The sequence below is a fragment of the Mobula hypostoma genome, chromosome 4 (genome assembly GCF_963921235.1).
Source record: "Mobula hypostoma chromosome 4, sMobHyp1.1, whole genome shotgun sequence".
Lineage (NCBI taxonomy): Eukaryota > Metazoa > Chordata > Chondrichthyes > Myliobatiformes > Myliobatidae > Mobula > Mobula hypostoma.
The window spans coordinates 187,033,386-187,049,804 of NC_086100.1; the positions used below are offsets into that span (position 1 = coordinate 187,033,386).

General features: G+C 44.4%; 1 protein-coding gene across 5 annotated transcripts in view; it reads left to right on the top strand.

Annotated features, from left to right (window-relative positions):
- The first annotated feature begins 456 nt into the window (after window positions 1–456).
- gfra4a (GDNF family receptor alpha 4a) overlaps window positions 457–16,419 on the top strand; it is a 422,120-nt gene continuing 406,157 nt past the window's right edge. For all 5 annotated transcript variants that reach the window (XR_010017776.1, XR_010017777.1, XR_010017775.1 and 2 more), the window contains exon 1: window positions 457–880. Coding sequence is in view for 2 of the 5 variants with exons in the window: in XM_063047126.1 (XP_062903196.1) it covers window positions 841–880 (40 nt within the window). In the remaining 3 variants the exon portion in view is untranslated. The remainder of the gene's footprint in view (window positions 881–16,419) is intronic.

Consider the following 16,419-nt stretch of genomic DNA (forward strand, 5'->3'; position numbering starts at 1 on the left):
AGTGGGTTAGTGGGTGAACCTGTTAATCAGCCGTTTTGCTTGGAGAAGGCTAACTGTTTTTGAGTCTGGTGGTCTTGGCGTGGATGCCTTCTCCTTGTTGGGAGTGGGATCTTTCATGATGTTACTGGCCCTTTCCAGCACCTTGCTGTATACATGTCCCTGATGGTGGGTAGGCTGGCGGCGGACCACACAGAGTTCCAATTCCGTACCTAATAAAGTGGCCGCAGAGTGCACATCCATGGGACACTTACAGCGGCAGAAACTGGCGCTCAAAGCGCCGTGTAGATTGGTCCTGGACGCTCAGGTGGACCGTGAGTGTGGGCAAGTTCCTTGCTTTAAGCGGTGCCTTGTTGCCACTGACGCCAGGCGGCAGAACATAGGAGCTTCAGAGAGAGAGAGAGAAAGAGAGAGAGAGCGAGAGAGAGAGAGAGAGAGAGAGAGGCTCACAGCTGGATAGCCGTGCGCCGATATTTTACAGTCTCCCTCTTTCAGAGTGGGTCGGGACAGAAAGAGCAAATGATTTACTATCTAAACACAGCGGATTTAAAACCCTCCCCAGTGCGGGCGGTGCAGGAAACCGCGAATCTCAACTGACAAGCTGTCTTTGCTCTTTTAGCGAAAGAAATTTTTAAAACTGGGGATTTAGAAGAGTTCTGAGCTTCTCTTTTTCTTCCCCCATCAAATTGAACGGACGTTTGTTTTTTTTTGCATCGAATCTTATAAGGAATGATACCAAGGAAAGACCCCAGCAAAACCCAGCGGATTATAATTTTTATACACGATTGGACAAGTGATTTTTGAATCGATTTGAATTTGCGAGAAGGGAGCGGTTCACACGCAATGTTGCTGATGGGGATTTATTTAGCCTTGACACTTATTGGTAAGTACTCAGTATTTTTAATAGGTTGATGTAGAGGCACGAGCCGTATCACGCTATTTATAACTGGTAGACATATAGAGACCTCGACAGTCTGTTAAAAATTTGAAATCCAATAGTTGTAATTCGTTTCAAAATTTGCAAAAGTGGCTTTTTATTATAGATCTCTTTTTACGGGGTTACTGTGAACCGCGAGCTTCTCTTGCACGGACAAGACAGTTACATTGCATTCTAAGGATTAGATTCGGGGTTCATTGTCCTAACAGTGGGGATTTATTTCGCGGGGAAGCGGGTTTCCAACTTTTCAACCCAGTGAAGATTAGTTTTTTTTTCTTTCAGTTATTTTCGATGCAATGAAACCCCAGGGTAGAAATATATATTCGGGAAATTATTTGATCAGATCTATGCCATGTCTTAAGGAAGAATGAAAGGCTACTTTAACCAGTTTGGATAAACCAGGGAGTTAAGATTCAGAAAGAGAGAAGGGGAAGAGAGAAGAAAATAAACGGATAGTGAGGGAGAGATATCTTCACCGGAGCAGAATGGGTTCCATAACATTCACTCCAATTTTAGCAGAGACACGGTGGGAGTGGGATCCAGAACTGGGGAATCAGTCGGTGCCGCGAAGTCCTGCCCTGTCTATCCTAGTCTAACACATTTTTATATTTGGAGATAATGCGCTGATGTGTGTGTGTGTGTGTGTGTGTGTGTATATATCTGTCTGTGCGAGTGTCTGTGTGCGTGCCTGTGTGAATCTCTGCGCGCGCGCGCGCGCGCGTGATTGTGCTTAAGTGTAAGTTTATGAATCTGCTAATAAGTGAGTCCTGAAGTACTTTTGTGCGTTGATGTGTGTATGAACGTGTGTGTGGGTGGGTGTGTGTGAATGTGTGAGTTTGTGTTTGACTGTAAGTGCGAGCGTGTATTTTGTTGCGCGTGTGTGCAAATGTGTGAATATGTCCGCAAACTTGTGAGTGCGAATGTGCATTTCCCGGAGTATATTGATATAGATATACAGTGTATATATTGAAGGGGATTGCTCGACTTGTCTGCGTTTTATTTAAGATCATTTCGCTATCCCATTCCTCGAATCGCGCTAATTTATTGAACATGTCCTAAGCCCGTTTAAAAATGGAATGTATAGCTGTACAGACAGGTTAGAGGTTACTGCGTCTTTTAAAGATCGGCATTGCTGTCGGTGGCTCGGTGGCGGAGCGGAGCTGTCAAGCGTTTAATCCCGTCCTACCAAGCGCGGGAATTCGCGAGCGAGAGGCGAAGCGAAGGACGCGGAGTTGGACTGTGTGCTGGAAGGGATAATCTGAAGGATCTGGGGGTTAACCCTTTCTCCCAGTCTCGCCGGAACCAAATGGACAATGCCTTTATGTCTCGAACGTTCGCAGATCTGAGAACTCCGGCAGCTTTCGTTCGCTCTTTCTGTACCAAGAACAGCGAGAAGCTAGAATCTAGCTGCTGTTCAATCAGGACAGAGTAAACAAGACTCCATAAAGTTCCACACATTAACTCCCTCCTTGGGACCCCTGACTTAAAGGAAGGAGGTCTATCTGTATTAATCAATGTCTCATTTCTCCTGTCTTTGTAGCGTCGAAAACCGATTTAAAATATCCAGCTTTCACAGAAACTCGATGGTGTTTAAAATACAGTTTTAATGCTCATCGTGTGAGACAGTTACAGAGGGCCATTCAGTCCATTATGTACCTGCTGTCCCCTTGAAAAAAGATAATTGGCTAGTCCCAGTAAACCGCTCCCAGTCGTTTCAAATGCATTTCCTCCCGTCCCCTTTGAACATTATTATTAGACCTGCTGTCACTGCTCGTTCAGACAGACAGAGCATGACAGATCTGAACAGATGGCCGTGCTTAAAAAAGGGTCCCTTCACCTTTCATCTGATCGTTTTGGAAACCTTATCCAGATTTAAAAAGTTTTAAAAGGTTGATATGGGGAAATATTTTATTTCAAACTTTTCCCCCAAAAAATGTTTGACTTAAATGATGCCCGATCCAAAGGTTAGGCAGATAGTTTCACAACATTTAAGAAAGCATCTAGTAGACAACTTGAATCACCCAGGCCAAGGAGCAACAACCTTCTCAAAGACGTCGTTAAACGGGAAAGAGTGCCGAGAAGATTTGCCATGATGCTGCCCAGGACTGGAGGGACTGAGTTTTCAGGAGGTTGAAAGGGTAGGAGTTCAGGCCCTGGACATTGACGGATGACATTACAGAGACGCATAAAAGGCATGATACTCCGAGGTAGGGTGTACGCACAAGCACCTTCCCCGCCCCCCCCCCCCCCCGGAAGTGTACCTAAAAGACCTAAAAGCTAGAGGGCATAGGTGAGAGGTAAGAAAAATTAAGGTGACCCGAGAGGCAATTTCTTCAATCAGTGTGTAGGTGGAACGAGCTGCCAGAGAGGGCGGTTGAAGCAGGTACAGAACCAACATTTAAAAGACATTTGGATAAGTACATGTATAGGAGGGGTTTAGAGGTACAGGGCGGCACGATAACACATCAGTTAACACAATCGCTTCACAGCGGCGGCGACTACCGGTCGGGTACGATTCCCTGACCGCCTGGGTTTCCTCCGGGTGCTCGGGTTTCCTCCCCCATTCCAAATACGTAGGGGTGTGAATTAGCGAGCGGTGTGCTGTCGCTGGAATTATGGCGACTCTTGTGGGCTGCCCCCAGCACAAAAATGCCACATTTCACGGCAGGTTTTGATGTTTAGGTGTGCACGTGACGAATAAAGCAAATCTTAAATGCGGGCAGATTGTGCTGGGTGGTCGTCCTCACAGTGCCTGCTACCCGGCGAGCCTCCACATCCAACATATTGTGTCCAGTGCTCCCGACGCAGCCTCCTCCGTACTTGTGAGACCTGTCGAAAATTGGGGGACTGCTTCTTCCAGCTCCTCTGCTTCATCCACCAGAAGTAGAAATTCCCGGTGGCCAAATATTTTCATTCCCATTCCAATATGTCGGTCTCTGGGCTCCTCTTGTTCCACAGTGAGGCCGCCTTCAGGGTGGCGGAGCAACGCCTTATATTGCATATGGGTAGCTTCCAACCTGATGGCATGAATATCGATTTCCCCTTCTGGGAATAAAAAAAACGCTTCTCCTCCCATCTTTTTCAATTCCCCTTTCTGGTCTCTTACCTCTTCTCACCTGCCTATCACCTCCTCCTGGATCCCTTCCTCCTTCCCTTTCTCCAATGGTCCACTCTCCAGTCCTATCAGATTCCTTCACCTGCAGCCCTTTACCTTTCCTACCCACATGGCTTCACCTATCACCTTCTCCCTGCCAAACAGCCAAATCACGATATTTACTCAGGTCACTACTGGCCAAACTAATATTTATTGTCCCTTTATTCCATGCCCATTTCCCTCTTTAGATCCTCCAAAGTGCCTCCAGCATTTTATTCCAGTATCTGCAGTCTCTTGTGTCTCCATTTACTGTCCATCCCTAACTTCCCAGTCCGGCATTTTGATGTCAGTCACGAGTCACTCTTTGTCCCTCTGGGTCTGGCTTCACATTCAGACCAGACAAGAAAGTAGTGATGTCCAGTTTCTCAATGTGAAAGTGAAGCAGATGGGCTTTTACAACACCAGCAGATCCACATTCAGTTTAACTGATATTTGTTTTTTTATGGCAGATTTAATTAATTACAAGTGATTATGTATCCCAGCTGCCACAATGAAACTTGAATCGGAGGCTCCTGATCGATATTCTAGCCTTCTGGATGTTAGTCTAGTAGTTTAAACCACTGTGCCACCATTCGGCCAGATGTGCTGATAAGTCACCAGAACTGCTTGCCACCGTGTGTTCAATAGAGTGTATATATCAGTGGGGGATATTCTGGACAATAAAAACAATGCCCTGTAATTCATGTCTAACAAAGATCATTATTGTTCTAGTCCTGTGAAGGAACACAATGTAGGGTGATGGATCTATCAGTCAAGAGGCAAAGAGAGAGCAGAGAAACTGGTTCTGGACTGTCTTTTTTTTCTGTGCTATAAACATGAATGGTTCTGTAAAGCCAGCTAGATAGCTGATGTGTACAAAACACAGAAAAGAAGTCAAGTCTGCATTTTAATGGCAATTTTCTGTTAGCAGTGAAGTATCAGAATCTGATTTTGATTTCTTATCACTGACACGTTATGAAAATTATTGTTTTGCGGCAGCAGTACAGTGCAATACAAAAAATATACTGTAAATTACATTCAGAAATGCACTCACTTTATTAGGTACACCTGTACACCTGCTCATTAATGCAAATATCTCATCAGCCAATCATGTGGCAGCAACTTAATGCATAAAAGCATGCAGACATGGTCAAGAGGTTCAGTTGTTGTTCAGACCAACTATCAGAATGGGGAAGAAATGTGATCTAGATGACTGTGACTGTGGACTGACTGTTCGTGCCAGACAGAATGGTTTCAGTATCTCTGAAACTGTTGGTCTGCTGGGATTTTCATGTACAACAGTCTTTAGAGTTTACAGAGAATGGTGTGAAAAACAAAAAAAAATATATCGACTGAGTGACAGTCCTGTGTGCAGAAAAAAAGCCTTGTTAATGAGAGATGTCAGAGGCGAATGAACAGATTAGTGTAAGCTGACAAGAAGGTAACTGTAACTCAAATAACCACACTTTACAACAGTGGTGTACAGAAGAACACCACTCTGAAAGCACAACACGTCAAACCTTGAAATGGATAGGCTACAGCATCAGAAGACCACACCAAGTACTACTCCTATACCTAGTAAAGGGACCTCTGAGTATATGTTAAAAAATAAACAAGAGAAAATCTGCAGATGCTGGAAATCCGAGCAACACACACAAAATGCTGGAGGATCTCAGCAGGCCAGGCAACGCCTATGGAAAAAAGTACAGTTGACGTTTCAGGCCGAAACCATCAGACATAGGTAGTGCAAAAAGAGAGCAAAAATAGTGAGCTAGTGAAGTGTGTTAGTGCCTTCAGGATTCAGCGAAGCTACATCAGACTCTCCTCTCTCAGCAGGGAGTTATATTACCAATCTGAATATTGCAATTCTCTCCAATCCTGTGGAATTATCATTGCCTTTCCATTCCACAAGCATAAACACAAAACTACTCACAGAACTTCTCTCTGCGCTTTTATTTTATAAACATTCAAGCTTCAGATCAGCTCTCTCATATAAAGTAAGAATAAACAGAGATTTTGACCAAGCCGGTAAATGTCTTACTGAGAAAAGTTCCTGGTTTGGGATTTTCAGTGGTATTCAAAAAGCTCTTTACATTGTAAATATATGCTGTTTTTTATGTATTTATGTATATTTTATTCCATATCTAAACTTTGACTTTATTTGTTATATAATTCTTTATTCTTTATAATTGTTGAATGTTGTTGTTTGTTGTTGCATGTTGCACCCTGGTCCACACATCATGGAAAATTCCTAATACCTGTAAATATATATGGCAAATAAAGTTGATCCTTGATCATTGAAATAGGTATTTGGCATATTGTGTCAGTATTGGGTCTGCAGTCAAACCAACACTAATCTCATAGCCTTATACTAACCCAATGTCCTCTCTTTGACTCACTTTGTTACACTATATGCCGCTGACATGAATATCCATTTCTCCTAGTGAACATAATTCCCCCAACCCCCTTCCTTTATTCCCTATTCTGGCTTTTTACCTCTTCTCACCTGACTATCACTTCCCCCAGGTCCCCTCCTCCTTCCTTTTCTCCTATTGTCCACTCTCCTCTCCTAATGGATTCTTTCTTCTCCTGCCCTTGACCTTTCCCACCCTCCTGGCTTCACCTATCACCCTCCAGCTAGCATCCTCCCCCCCCCCCCACCTAACCTTTTTATTCAGGCATCTCCTTTCCTTCTCAGTCCTGAGGAATGTCGACTGTATACTCATTTCTATAGATGCTGCCTGACCTGCTGAGTTCCTCCAGCATTTTGTGTGTGTTGCTTTGGATTTCCAGCAACTGCAGATTTTTGCATGTTTGCTCTATACTGCATTCTCTCATTTTTTTTTTGTTTCTACCATCTCAATCTATTTATGCGTCAAATGATCTTTCCAGATTCCATGCAAACAAAAACATTTCATTTTATCTCAGTACTTAACGATAATACATCAATTACCAATTATTCCCTCTTACAAACAACTTCCAACCACTCTCTGGATCAAGAAATAGCTACGATCTTTCTCCTTGGAGAAAATTCTAACTGCTTGAGCCCCTCTGTCATAGAATTCACCTGTCACCTACCAGTTTGTACTCCTTCCCCTCCCTCCACCCTCTTAATCTTCCTTCTTCTCCCCTTCCTTTCAAATCCCGATGAAGGGTCTCGGCCCAAAATGTCTACTCTTTGTTCCTTTCTATAGCTGCTGCCTGACCTTCAGAGTTCCTACAGCATTTTGCGTGTGTTACTCTGGTTTGATAGCATAACTGGTTAAGTTACAAGGCAGAGATTTCAGAGATAGAACTTGTAAGAGCCAGCAAATTCAAAATCAAATAATCACATAAATCTTGACAATGAAAGTAGATTATTGTCTTTACTAAAACTTATTGTTCTTTAGTGTGCTTCAGGAAAGAAATCTGCCATCCTTACTGGGTCACATCTGACTCCAAACTCAAAGCAAAGTGGTTGACACTGAAATGTCGGGGCACTGCGGTAGCATCGCATTTAGTGGTTAGCTGTTATAGCTCAGTGTGTCGGTGTTTGGAGTTCAAAGGTTTGTACGTTCTTCCTGTGAGCATGAGGATTTCCTCCGGGTGCTCTAGTTCCTCCCATGGACCTAGGCTGAACCAGTTAGTAGGTTAATTGGTCATTGTAAATTGTCCTGTGATTATATAGGCATCCGTTGTCTCCTGAGACCATGGATTTGCGCCTTGGAAGGTTTCCAGGGCGCAGACCTGGGCAAGGTTGTGTGGAAGACTGGCAGTTGCCCATGCTGCAAGTCTCCCCTCTCCACGCCACCGATGTTGTCCAAGGGAAGGGCATTAGGACCCACGCAGCTTGGCACCGGTGTCGTCGCAGAACAGTGTGTGGTTAAGGGCCTTGCTCAAGGACACAAGCACGCTGTCTCAACCAAGGCTCGAACTCGCGACCTTCAGATCACTAGACGAACGCCTTAACCACTTGGTTACATGCCAACGCGTCCTGTGATTAGGCTAGGGTTAAATAGGTGGGTTGCTGGGTGGTGTGGCTCATTGTGCTGTTCCTCATTGTATCATTAAATTTTTAAAAATGGACCAGAAAATCGCTCAGATTGAGATCTGCAGAGGCACATCTATAGAGGGAAATAGGTGACGTTTTGGTGGAGAAACTTCATCTGAACTAAACTTTATCTGATATGGTCAGGAGACAACTGTGGAGCAGGATATGAAGTTAATGCTCTGTCAGAAATGTCACACTCGGAATTTTAATGGTAAGCAGGTAAGGGATCTTGAACCTCTGGGAAAGTTGAATGAATCTGATCTTGTGTGCAAGACAACATCACTGCACTGTTGAGAAGTGGAAGACTTCAATGGAGGGAGTGAGCATGTGGTAGAACCTCTAATTAAATTAATGAGGAGAATTCTCACTAAGCCCTGCCCACATATGCCATCACCTGTGTTGTACCTAGGCCATCCTAGAGTGAAGATTTGGCATGGACTTCCATTTGGTGACCCACATGTTGCCTCAGTGGAGGCCAAGCTCCACAACTTTCCCAGCTCTGTCCACTGAATTTAACCCAAGCACTGCAGGCTATTAACAATGGGAGAAATCAGCCTCTAGGAGAAAGATTCAGCAAAGCTTTCACACTGTCGAGTTTAAATATTCTTATTTTGTTTTTAAGTGTGTGCATGGCTTACTTTAGTCTTCTAATATTCATCTTTTTAACAGTCAAAGAGCAATGTCACATGGAAACAAGTCTGCATGAAGCATCCATTTATTCTAATTCTATGATGATATCCTTTTTTAAAACCAAAAGACCAGAGCTAGGCCAATTGGCCCCTTCTGTCTGCTCTGCCATTTCAATCATGGCTGATTTATTCTTCCTCCCAACCCCATTCTCCTGCCTTTTCCCAATAACTTTTAATGTCCTTATTGATGAAGAACCTTCCAACCTCTGCTTTAAATATACCCAATGACATGGCCTCCACAGTCATCTGTGGCTATCATTTCCACAGAATAGCACCCTCTAGCTGAAGAAATTCCTCCTCATCTCTGTTCTAAAGGGACTTCCTCGTATGCTGAGGCTGTGCCTTCTAGTCTTCTATAGAAAGCCTCTCTTCACATCCACACTATCTAGGCCTTTCCATATTGCATAGGTTTCAGTGAGATTTCCCCCCCCCCCCACCCCATTCTTCTAAACTCCAGTGCATACAGGGGCCCAGGGCCATCGATAGCTCCTTATACTTTAACACTTTCATTCCTGGGATCATTCTTGTGAACCTCCTCTGGACCTTCTGCAGTAGCAGCACGTCCTGTCTCAGGTAAGGGGCCCAAAACTGCTCACAGTACTCCCCATGACTTCCTGACTTGGAAATATCACTTTATCTTCACCTCAGATGGGTTAGAATCATGGCACTCCCTCCCTTCCTATCAGTATTGTGGGTCTATCTGTACATCAACGGTTGCAGCAGTTGAGAAAGGTGCATTTTCTTTCAGGGTTGGCACTGTAATGTAGAGGTCAGTATAACGCTACTACAGCTCCAGCGACCCGAGTTCAATTCTGCTGCTGTTTGTAAGGAGATTTTATGTTCTGTCTGTGACTGCCTGGGCTTCCCCCCACACACTAGTCGTACAGTAGATTACTTGGCCAAATGGGTGCAATTTGGCAGCACAGGTTTATTGGGTGGGGAGGGTGTGGAACTATTAATTAATAAATTTCTAAATAAATAATGTAACTCCCACTACCTTCTAAAATGGCAAATAGGGATGTGCAGTTACATGCTGGCTTAGCCAATGTACCCTCTCCCAACCCTTCAATGAATAAATAAATAAGTTCTCATCAATTCACCGTAGGTACTAACATTCACCTACAAACAATGTCATGTTTGTTCATTTATTCATTCATTATGTGCCGTGATGTATGACGTGGGTGATCATGGTCTTATCCATGACCTTGATTGTTCTTGGCAAATTTTTCTGCAGAAGTGGTTTGCCGTTGCCTTCTTCTGGGCAGTGTCTTCACAGGACAGGTGGCCCCAACCATTATCAATACTCTTCAGAGATTGTCTGCCTGGCATCAGTGGTCGCATAACCAGGACTTGTGATATGCACCAGCTGCTCAAATGACCATCCACCACCTGCTCCCATGGCTTCACGTGACCCAAAGCAAGTGCTCTATCTTGCAGGTGATCTGGAGGCGAGCGGAGGAAAGGGGCGCCTTACACCTCCTGTGGTAGAGACGTATCTCCACCCTGCCATCCAAATGTTATGTTACAATGGCTAATTAACCTATTGACCCATGCATATTTGGGATTTTGGCAGCGATGGGAGCACGCAGGGGATAACGTGCAAACTCCACACGGACAGTGCCTAAGGATCGGATTGAATAGAGGCTACTGGAGCTATGAATCCACAACTCCTCTCACTGTGCCACCCTAATCTTAATCAATACTCTTCTAATATTTTAGTCATTCCTGGGTGATTTTGAATACATGTTGACAACTGGTAACCCCAAGGACAGCGCCCCCCTCTGGTTGTCTCAGCGCGCGCGCGCGCACACACACACACACACACACACACACACACAGACACATACACACACACACACACACACACACACACACACACAGAGTAACCATAAGGTGCAACACACAATCTGCTGGAGCAACTCAGTGGGTCAAGCAGCACCTGTGGGAAGAAACAAATTGTTGCTATTTCAGGTCAGAACTACATAAGCTCCAGCCTCCTGCATCTGTAGATTCTTGTGTCAGCCTTAAGGTGTCCTGACCTGTTCCAGTGAGCTGGGAACAGTAAGTACAGTAGGTTCCAGTTAATTAGTCCATTGGTTAATCATTTTCAGTGGATAAACTTGACTTCTTCTGTGCCTTATCATGACCTCCACCCTCCACAAAGAGTGGCAAAGCCGTCTTCTTGGCCGTTGGGTCTCACTGTAGATCTCATCCACCAAGTTTGCTGGAGCTGGTATGAGGCCCACTAGCTACCCTCACGCAGTTTGGCCCACCTGTCGAATCGGTGTACGGGAGGGGTGGTTGGAAGTGGTGGTGGCCACTGTCGCATTCAAACAGTCCTTGGAGCCACAGAAGAGAGCTGAGGGGTCTGGTAAGGACCAAAGGTAAGTGAACTGCCCCAGAACGGACACAATAAACCCCTTCACCAGAGGTGCTAGGCAGCACCCACCAGATGAATTCCTCTGTTAATACTGATTAGGAACTAATACACAGCTTTATAGTACTGTAGTAGTATTGGTAGTGTTCTAATTTGTTCCATATTTCAAATAAATATATAATTCGTTATGTAGTTAAATGAGTCTTTTTTTATACCTTTTTAGCTATTTCCCTGAAACTGGCTCATTGGTGCATTTGCTTAATCGGGACCAAGAGCACTGGTCCCAATGTGTCCCAATTAACCAGAATCCACTGCAAAAGAGAACTGAGAACATGGGTTATAGAGTCCTTGAAAGTGAGTCCATAGGTTGTGGAATCAGTTCAGTGTTGAGGTGAGGAGCTTAATGATTGAAGGGTAATAACTGTTCCTGAACCTGGTGGTGTGGGATCTCAGACTCCTGTGCCTCCGTCCAAATGGCAGCAGCAGGATGAGAAGTTTGTACTGTACATAGGACAAGCAGGAAGGTCTGCCATGTTATAGCGAGGCACATTGCTAATTTTAATCCTCTGTCTCTCATCACAACCAAAGGCATTGACCATTAAAAGTAAATCAAAGGAAGAAACAGTGTATAAAGGTGCCATTCAGCCCATTATGCTGTGCAATCCCTTTGAAAGAGTTCTCCAACCAGTCATGTATCCTCCGCATCATCTTCCCTACAGTATAATTATTTTTGTGTATTTATCCAATTCCCTTTCTAAAGTTACCATTGAACCTGCTTTCACCAAATATGCAGGCAGGATGCTCCAAATCTGGATAATTTATTGTATTGAGTAATAATTCTCCCTCATCCAGCTTCAGATAAACATGCTTTGTCTGCCACACTCCCAGCGAGGCTACAAAAGCAGCAGGCAAATACAGTTCTTTCCAGATCAGAGCCATTCACCGTGTAAACAATTATTGCTTCATCCCCTCCCGCTTGGTTCCTACGACAATTGCTTTTAATCTGTAGTTGTTGACCCTCCTGTCAGCTTCTCCCATTAAAACCCTTCACGGCTTTGAAATGGTGGAATTATATCCCGCGTTGTACATTGCAGTGTCAGCTTTAACAGTGTATTTCACCGCTGCTCCCCTCGAGCCCTGTGATAGATGAGCTGTGTTTGGGGCGTTTGATTTATGGAGAGGTGATCTCCAGAGTCACTGTGATTCATGGTTCAAAAGTCTGATTAGCAACAAAGGTAAAAAAAAATGATGATTTGCTTTGAAAACTGCTGTTAAATTAAGCTTAGCTATGTAAGAGCTGGAGGAACTGCTGGATGAACAGAGAGGGGTTATTTTCCTTTGGTCAGAGAATCTAGATCTGGAAGGAAAGCCAGGATAAGATATAGTTATTTAGAAGTGAGATTACTGAAAATCTTTACCTTGACGCGTGATAGGTGCTGAGTCACTGAAATATTTCAAACCAAAGTTGCGAAGATTATAGAAAAGATTTAGAGGGATATAAGAAGGCAGCAACCATTGTCAAACACCTCCACCATCCAGACCACTTCATGCTAAACCATTGGGCAGGAGGTACAGGAGCATTAGATCCCGCACCACTGAGTTCAGGAACAAAAGGCAGAGAAGGATATGGGCCAAACACAGGCAAACCGAGACACAAGATGCCGCATACTGAGAGTGGAGGGGAGAGGTAGCCAGTATAGGATAAGGAGGAGATGGGGAGTGGTGACACAAGTGTCTGAGTTGATGGGTAGGCCAAGGAGGGGTGAAAGTTGACGGCATGTTGCACCAGATGGTGGGGGGAAGGGATGGATTTGGCAGACGGCGGCAGATAGGTGAAAGATGGAGACAGAGGGAGAAACATAAAAAATTAAATGAAACGAGGTGGGGGTTAGGGAGTCCTATCCACCCACAAGTGTTCGACCCACTGACTTTGTTCCATAGTTCGTTTGTCACAGGAAAATGGGACAAGCTCATTTGGGTAACTTGTCCATTTGGGCTGAAGGGCCTGTTTCTCTGCTGTGTGCGTCTGTGACTCTATGGCTGAGCCTGACAGCTGTTTGGAATCTTAAAGGACCATATGGATTTCAGGTGAAAAAACGCTGAAGTGGACGCACAGCCATAACTTACTGAGCACGTGGCTAGGGGCATGGATCTGCCCCCATTTCTAGCATCCATTTCCACAAGAAAATGAATCACAAAGTTCAAAATAAACTCATTATCAAAGTACATATATGTCACTCTGTACAACCCTGAGATTCATTTTCTTGCAGGCAAATCCACAGAGGAAGAACCAAAACAGAATTAATGAAGGACCGCTCCAACTTGAGCATTCAACCATGTGTAAAACACAACCATCTATGCAAATACAAAAAGAAAAAAAAAAACAGTAAATAACTAAATAAGAAATAAGTATCGAGAACATGAGATCTCAAGTCCTTGAAAGTGAGTCCATAGGTTGTGGGAACATTTCAATGATGGGACAGGTGAAATTGAGTGTAGTTATCCCCTTTCGTTCAGGAGCCTGATGATTGAGGGGTAATAACTGTCCCTGAACCTGGTGGTGTGAGTGCTGAGGCCCCTGTACCTTCTTCCTGATGGCAGCAGTGAGAAAAGAGCATGTCCAGGTGGTGCGTGTCCCTGATGACGGATGCTGCTTTCCTATGACAGCGCTTTGTGTAGATGTACTCAATGGTGGGGAGGGCTTTACCTGTGGTAGACTGAGCCGTATCCACTACTTTTTGCAGAATTATCCATTCAAGGGCTTTGGTGTTTCCACTATCAGGCTGTGATGCATCCAGTCAGTATACTCTCCACTACACATCTAGTCAAAATTTTAGACTTCACAACTCTTAACGAAGTGGAGGCACTGCCATGCTTTCTTCATAATGGCCTTTACATGCCGGACCCAGGACAGGTCCTTTGAAATAACTACACTGAGGAATTCAAAACTGCTGACCCTCTCCATCTCTGATCCTCCACTGAGGGCAGGCCAGGGTTGTGTATGGTGAAACATACTGTATGTACTTTGATAATAAATTTACTTTGAACTTTGGACACCATGTCCATTGAGAACCTCAAAGAATGTGGTTTGAAGCTAATGGAAACATTTCACAGGGAAAGGCAAGAATTTGTTATGAGCCTGTTGGGTTTAGGATTGACTAGTAATGGGAATGTGCAACCAAACAAGTTGGGAAACAGACCCAGATCAGCAGGATATTATCTGCACGGCAGGACTGCTTAAGCACTTGTTCACCTGTTCACTCCCTGATCTCACAAGCTTGCCAGCTTTACCACAACGTGCTCTGTGATTCAGAAGGTCTAGAGCCACAGGCAGGTCCAAACCTCTGTTCCAGCAAAGTTTATTTTGCCCTAATGCATCAGGGCTCGTTTCAGAATCGGAAACACAATCAGGTTTAGTATCATTGACGTATTGTCATGAAATTTGTTGTTTTGCATCAGCGCTGCAGTACGATACATACAAAATGTTATAAATTACAATAAGAAATATATATTTTTTAAATTAAATAAGTAGCGCAGAAAGAAGGCAGAAGCAGTGAGGTAGTGTTCATGTCTTGGTACATTGTCCATTCAGAACTTTGACTATGTATCTTCAGTCTCCTGTACCTCCTCCCTGATGGTAGCAATGAGAAGAGGGCATGTCCTGGTTGATGGGTGGCCTTTGTGAGGCATCGCCATTTGAAGATGTCCTTGATGCCAGGGAGGCTGGTGCCCATGATGGAGCTGGCTGAGTTTGCAAGCTTCCGCAGCTCTTTTCTGATCCTGTGCAGTGGCCCCTCCATCTCATTTAGTGCTATGTTCTAGTTTCTCCTTAATGATACGTTTCAGTTCCAGATTTTAGCTGTGTACAAGTGATGTAGGATTCTCCTCCCTTTAGTGATAGGCCCAAACCCAGCAACACCCAGAACTTCCCGTTTGATTCTCTTTGTAATCTTTCCCAACCTCCTTCATCTTCCTGCTGTCTTGGGCCTTCACCCAAGAAACTCCCCTGTCCAGCATTTATTGCCCCATCTCCTAATGCACTTGAGAAGGTAGCACTGAGCTGCAAACTTCAAACGTTTCGGTCCTTGTAGTGAAGGCGATCACATAGTGCTGTTGAGGAGCGTGTTGCAGAACATGGACCTGGTGACTGCCGAGGTATTTCCGTGTCAGCCTGATATTGAAGCTGATTGGAAGGGAACCTGCAAGTGATGGTGTCCCAGAAAGAGGTGGACACGGTCCAGTCCATCACAGGCAAAGCCTTCCCCACAACTGAGCACATTTACATGGAACGCTGCCACAGGAAAGCTGCCTCCATTATCAAAGACCCCCACTATCCAGGCCGTGCACTCGTATCACTCCCACCATAGGGCAAAAGGAAAGGAAGCCATAGATTCCACACTACCAGGTTCAGGAACAGTTATTACCCTACTGTCAGGCTCCTGAACCAGCGTGGATAACTTCACGTTACAGTCCTCGTAGTCACCTCAGTAATGAACTCTGATTCTGCAACCTGTAGACTGTTTTAAAGTGACACTTCACAGCTTATGCCCTCAGTATTATTTGTCTTATTTTGCACATTGTTTGTCAGTTTTTGTTTATGTATGGTGCTGTGTAAAGTCTATTGTGTTTTCTTTATTTTCCTGTAAACGCCACACAAGAAAACGAATCTCAAGGAAGTTAATAAGACAACAAGACCATAAGATACAGGAGCAGAATTAGGCCATTTGGCCCATTGAGTCTGCTTCACCATTTCGTCATGGCTCATCCAATTTTCCTCTCAGGCCCAATCTCCTGCCGATGATAACATACATATCTAGATAATAAATGTACTTAAAACTACTATTTTTGTCCTCGGTGGTTGAGACTGTGGGTTTGGGAGGTGATGTCCAAGATACCTGGGTGAGTATTTGAATGAATAGGTTAGGACTTTGTTCGTTGGATCACAGGAGAATGAGGGGAGATTTTATGGAGATATACAAAATTATGGGGGGTATAGGAGTCAACTGGCTGGTGGCATAGTGGCATCAGCGCTGGACTTTGGGGTGAGAGGTCCCGAGTTCGATTCCAGCCGGCACCCTTGCACACTCTCCATCCGTGCTGGGTTAAGAGCTGGTGATCTCCTAAAAAAAAAACACTCACCTGGCAGAAGGTAATTGCCTCGTACATGATTTCCCAATACGTCAGAGCGGCGCGGAAGGAAATCACCTGCTAACCAGAAATTTCTGGATGCAACACACCTTTCTGTAGCTAGAGTAA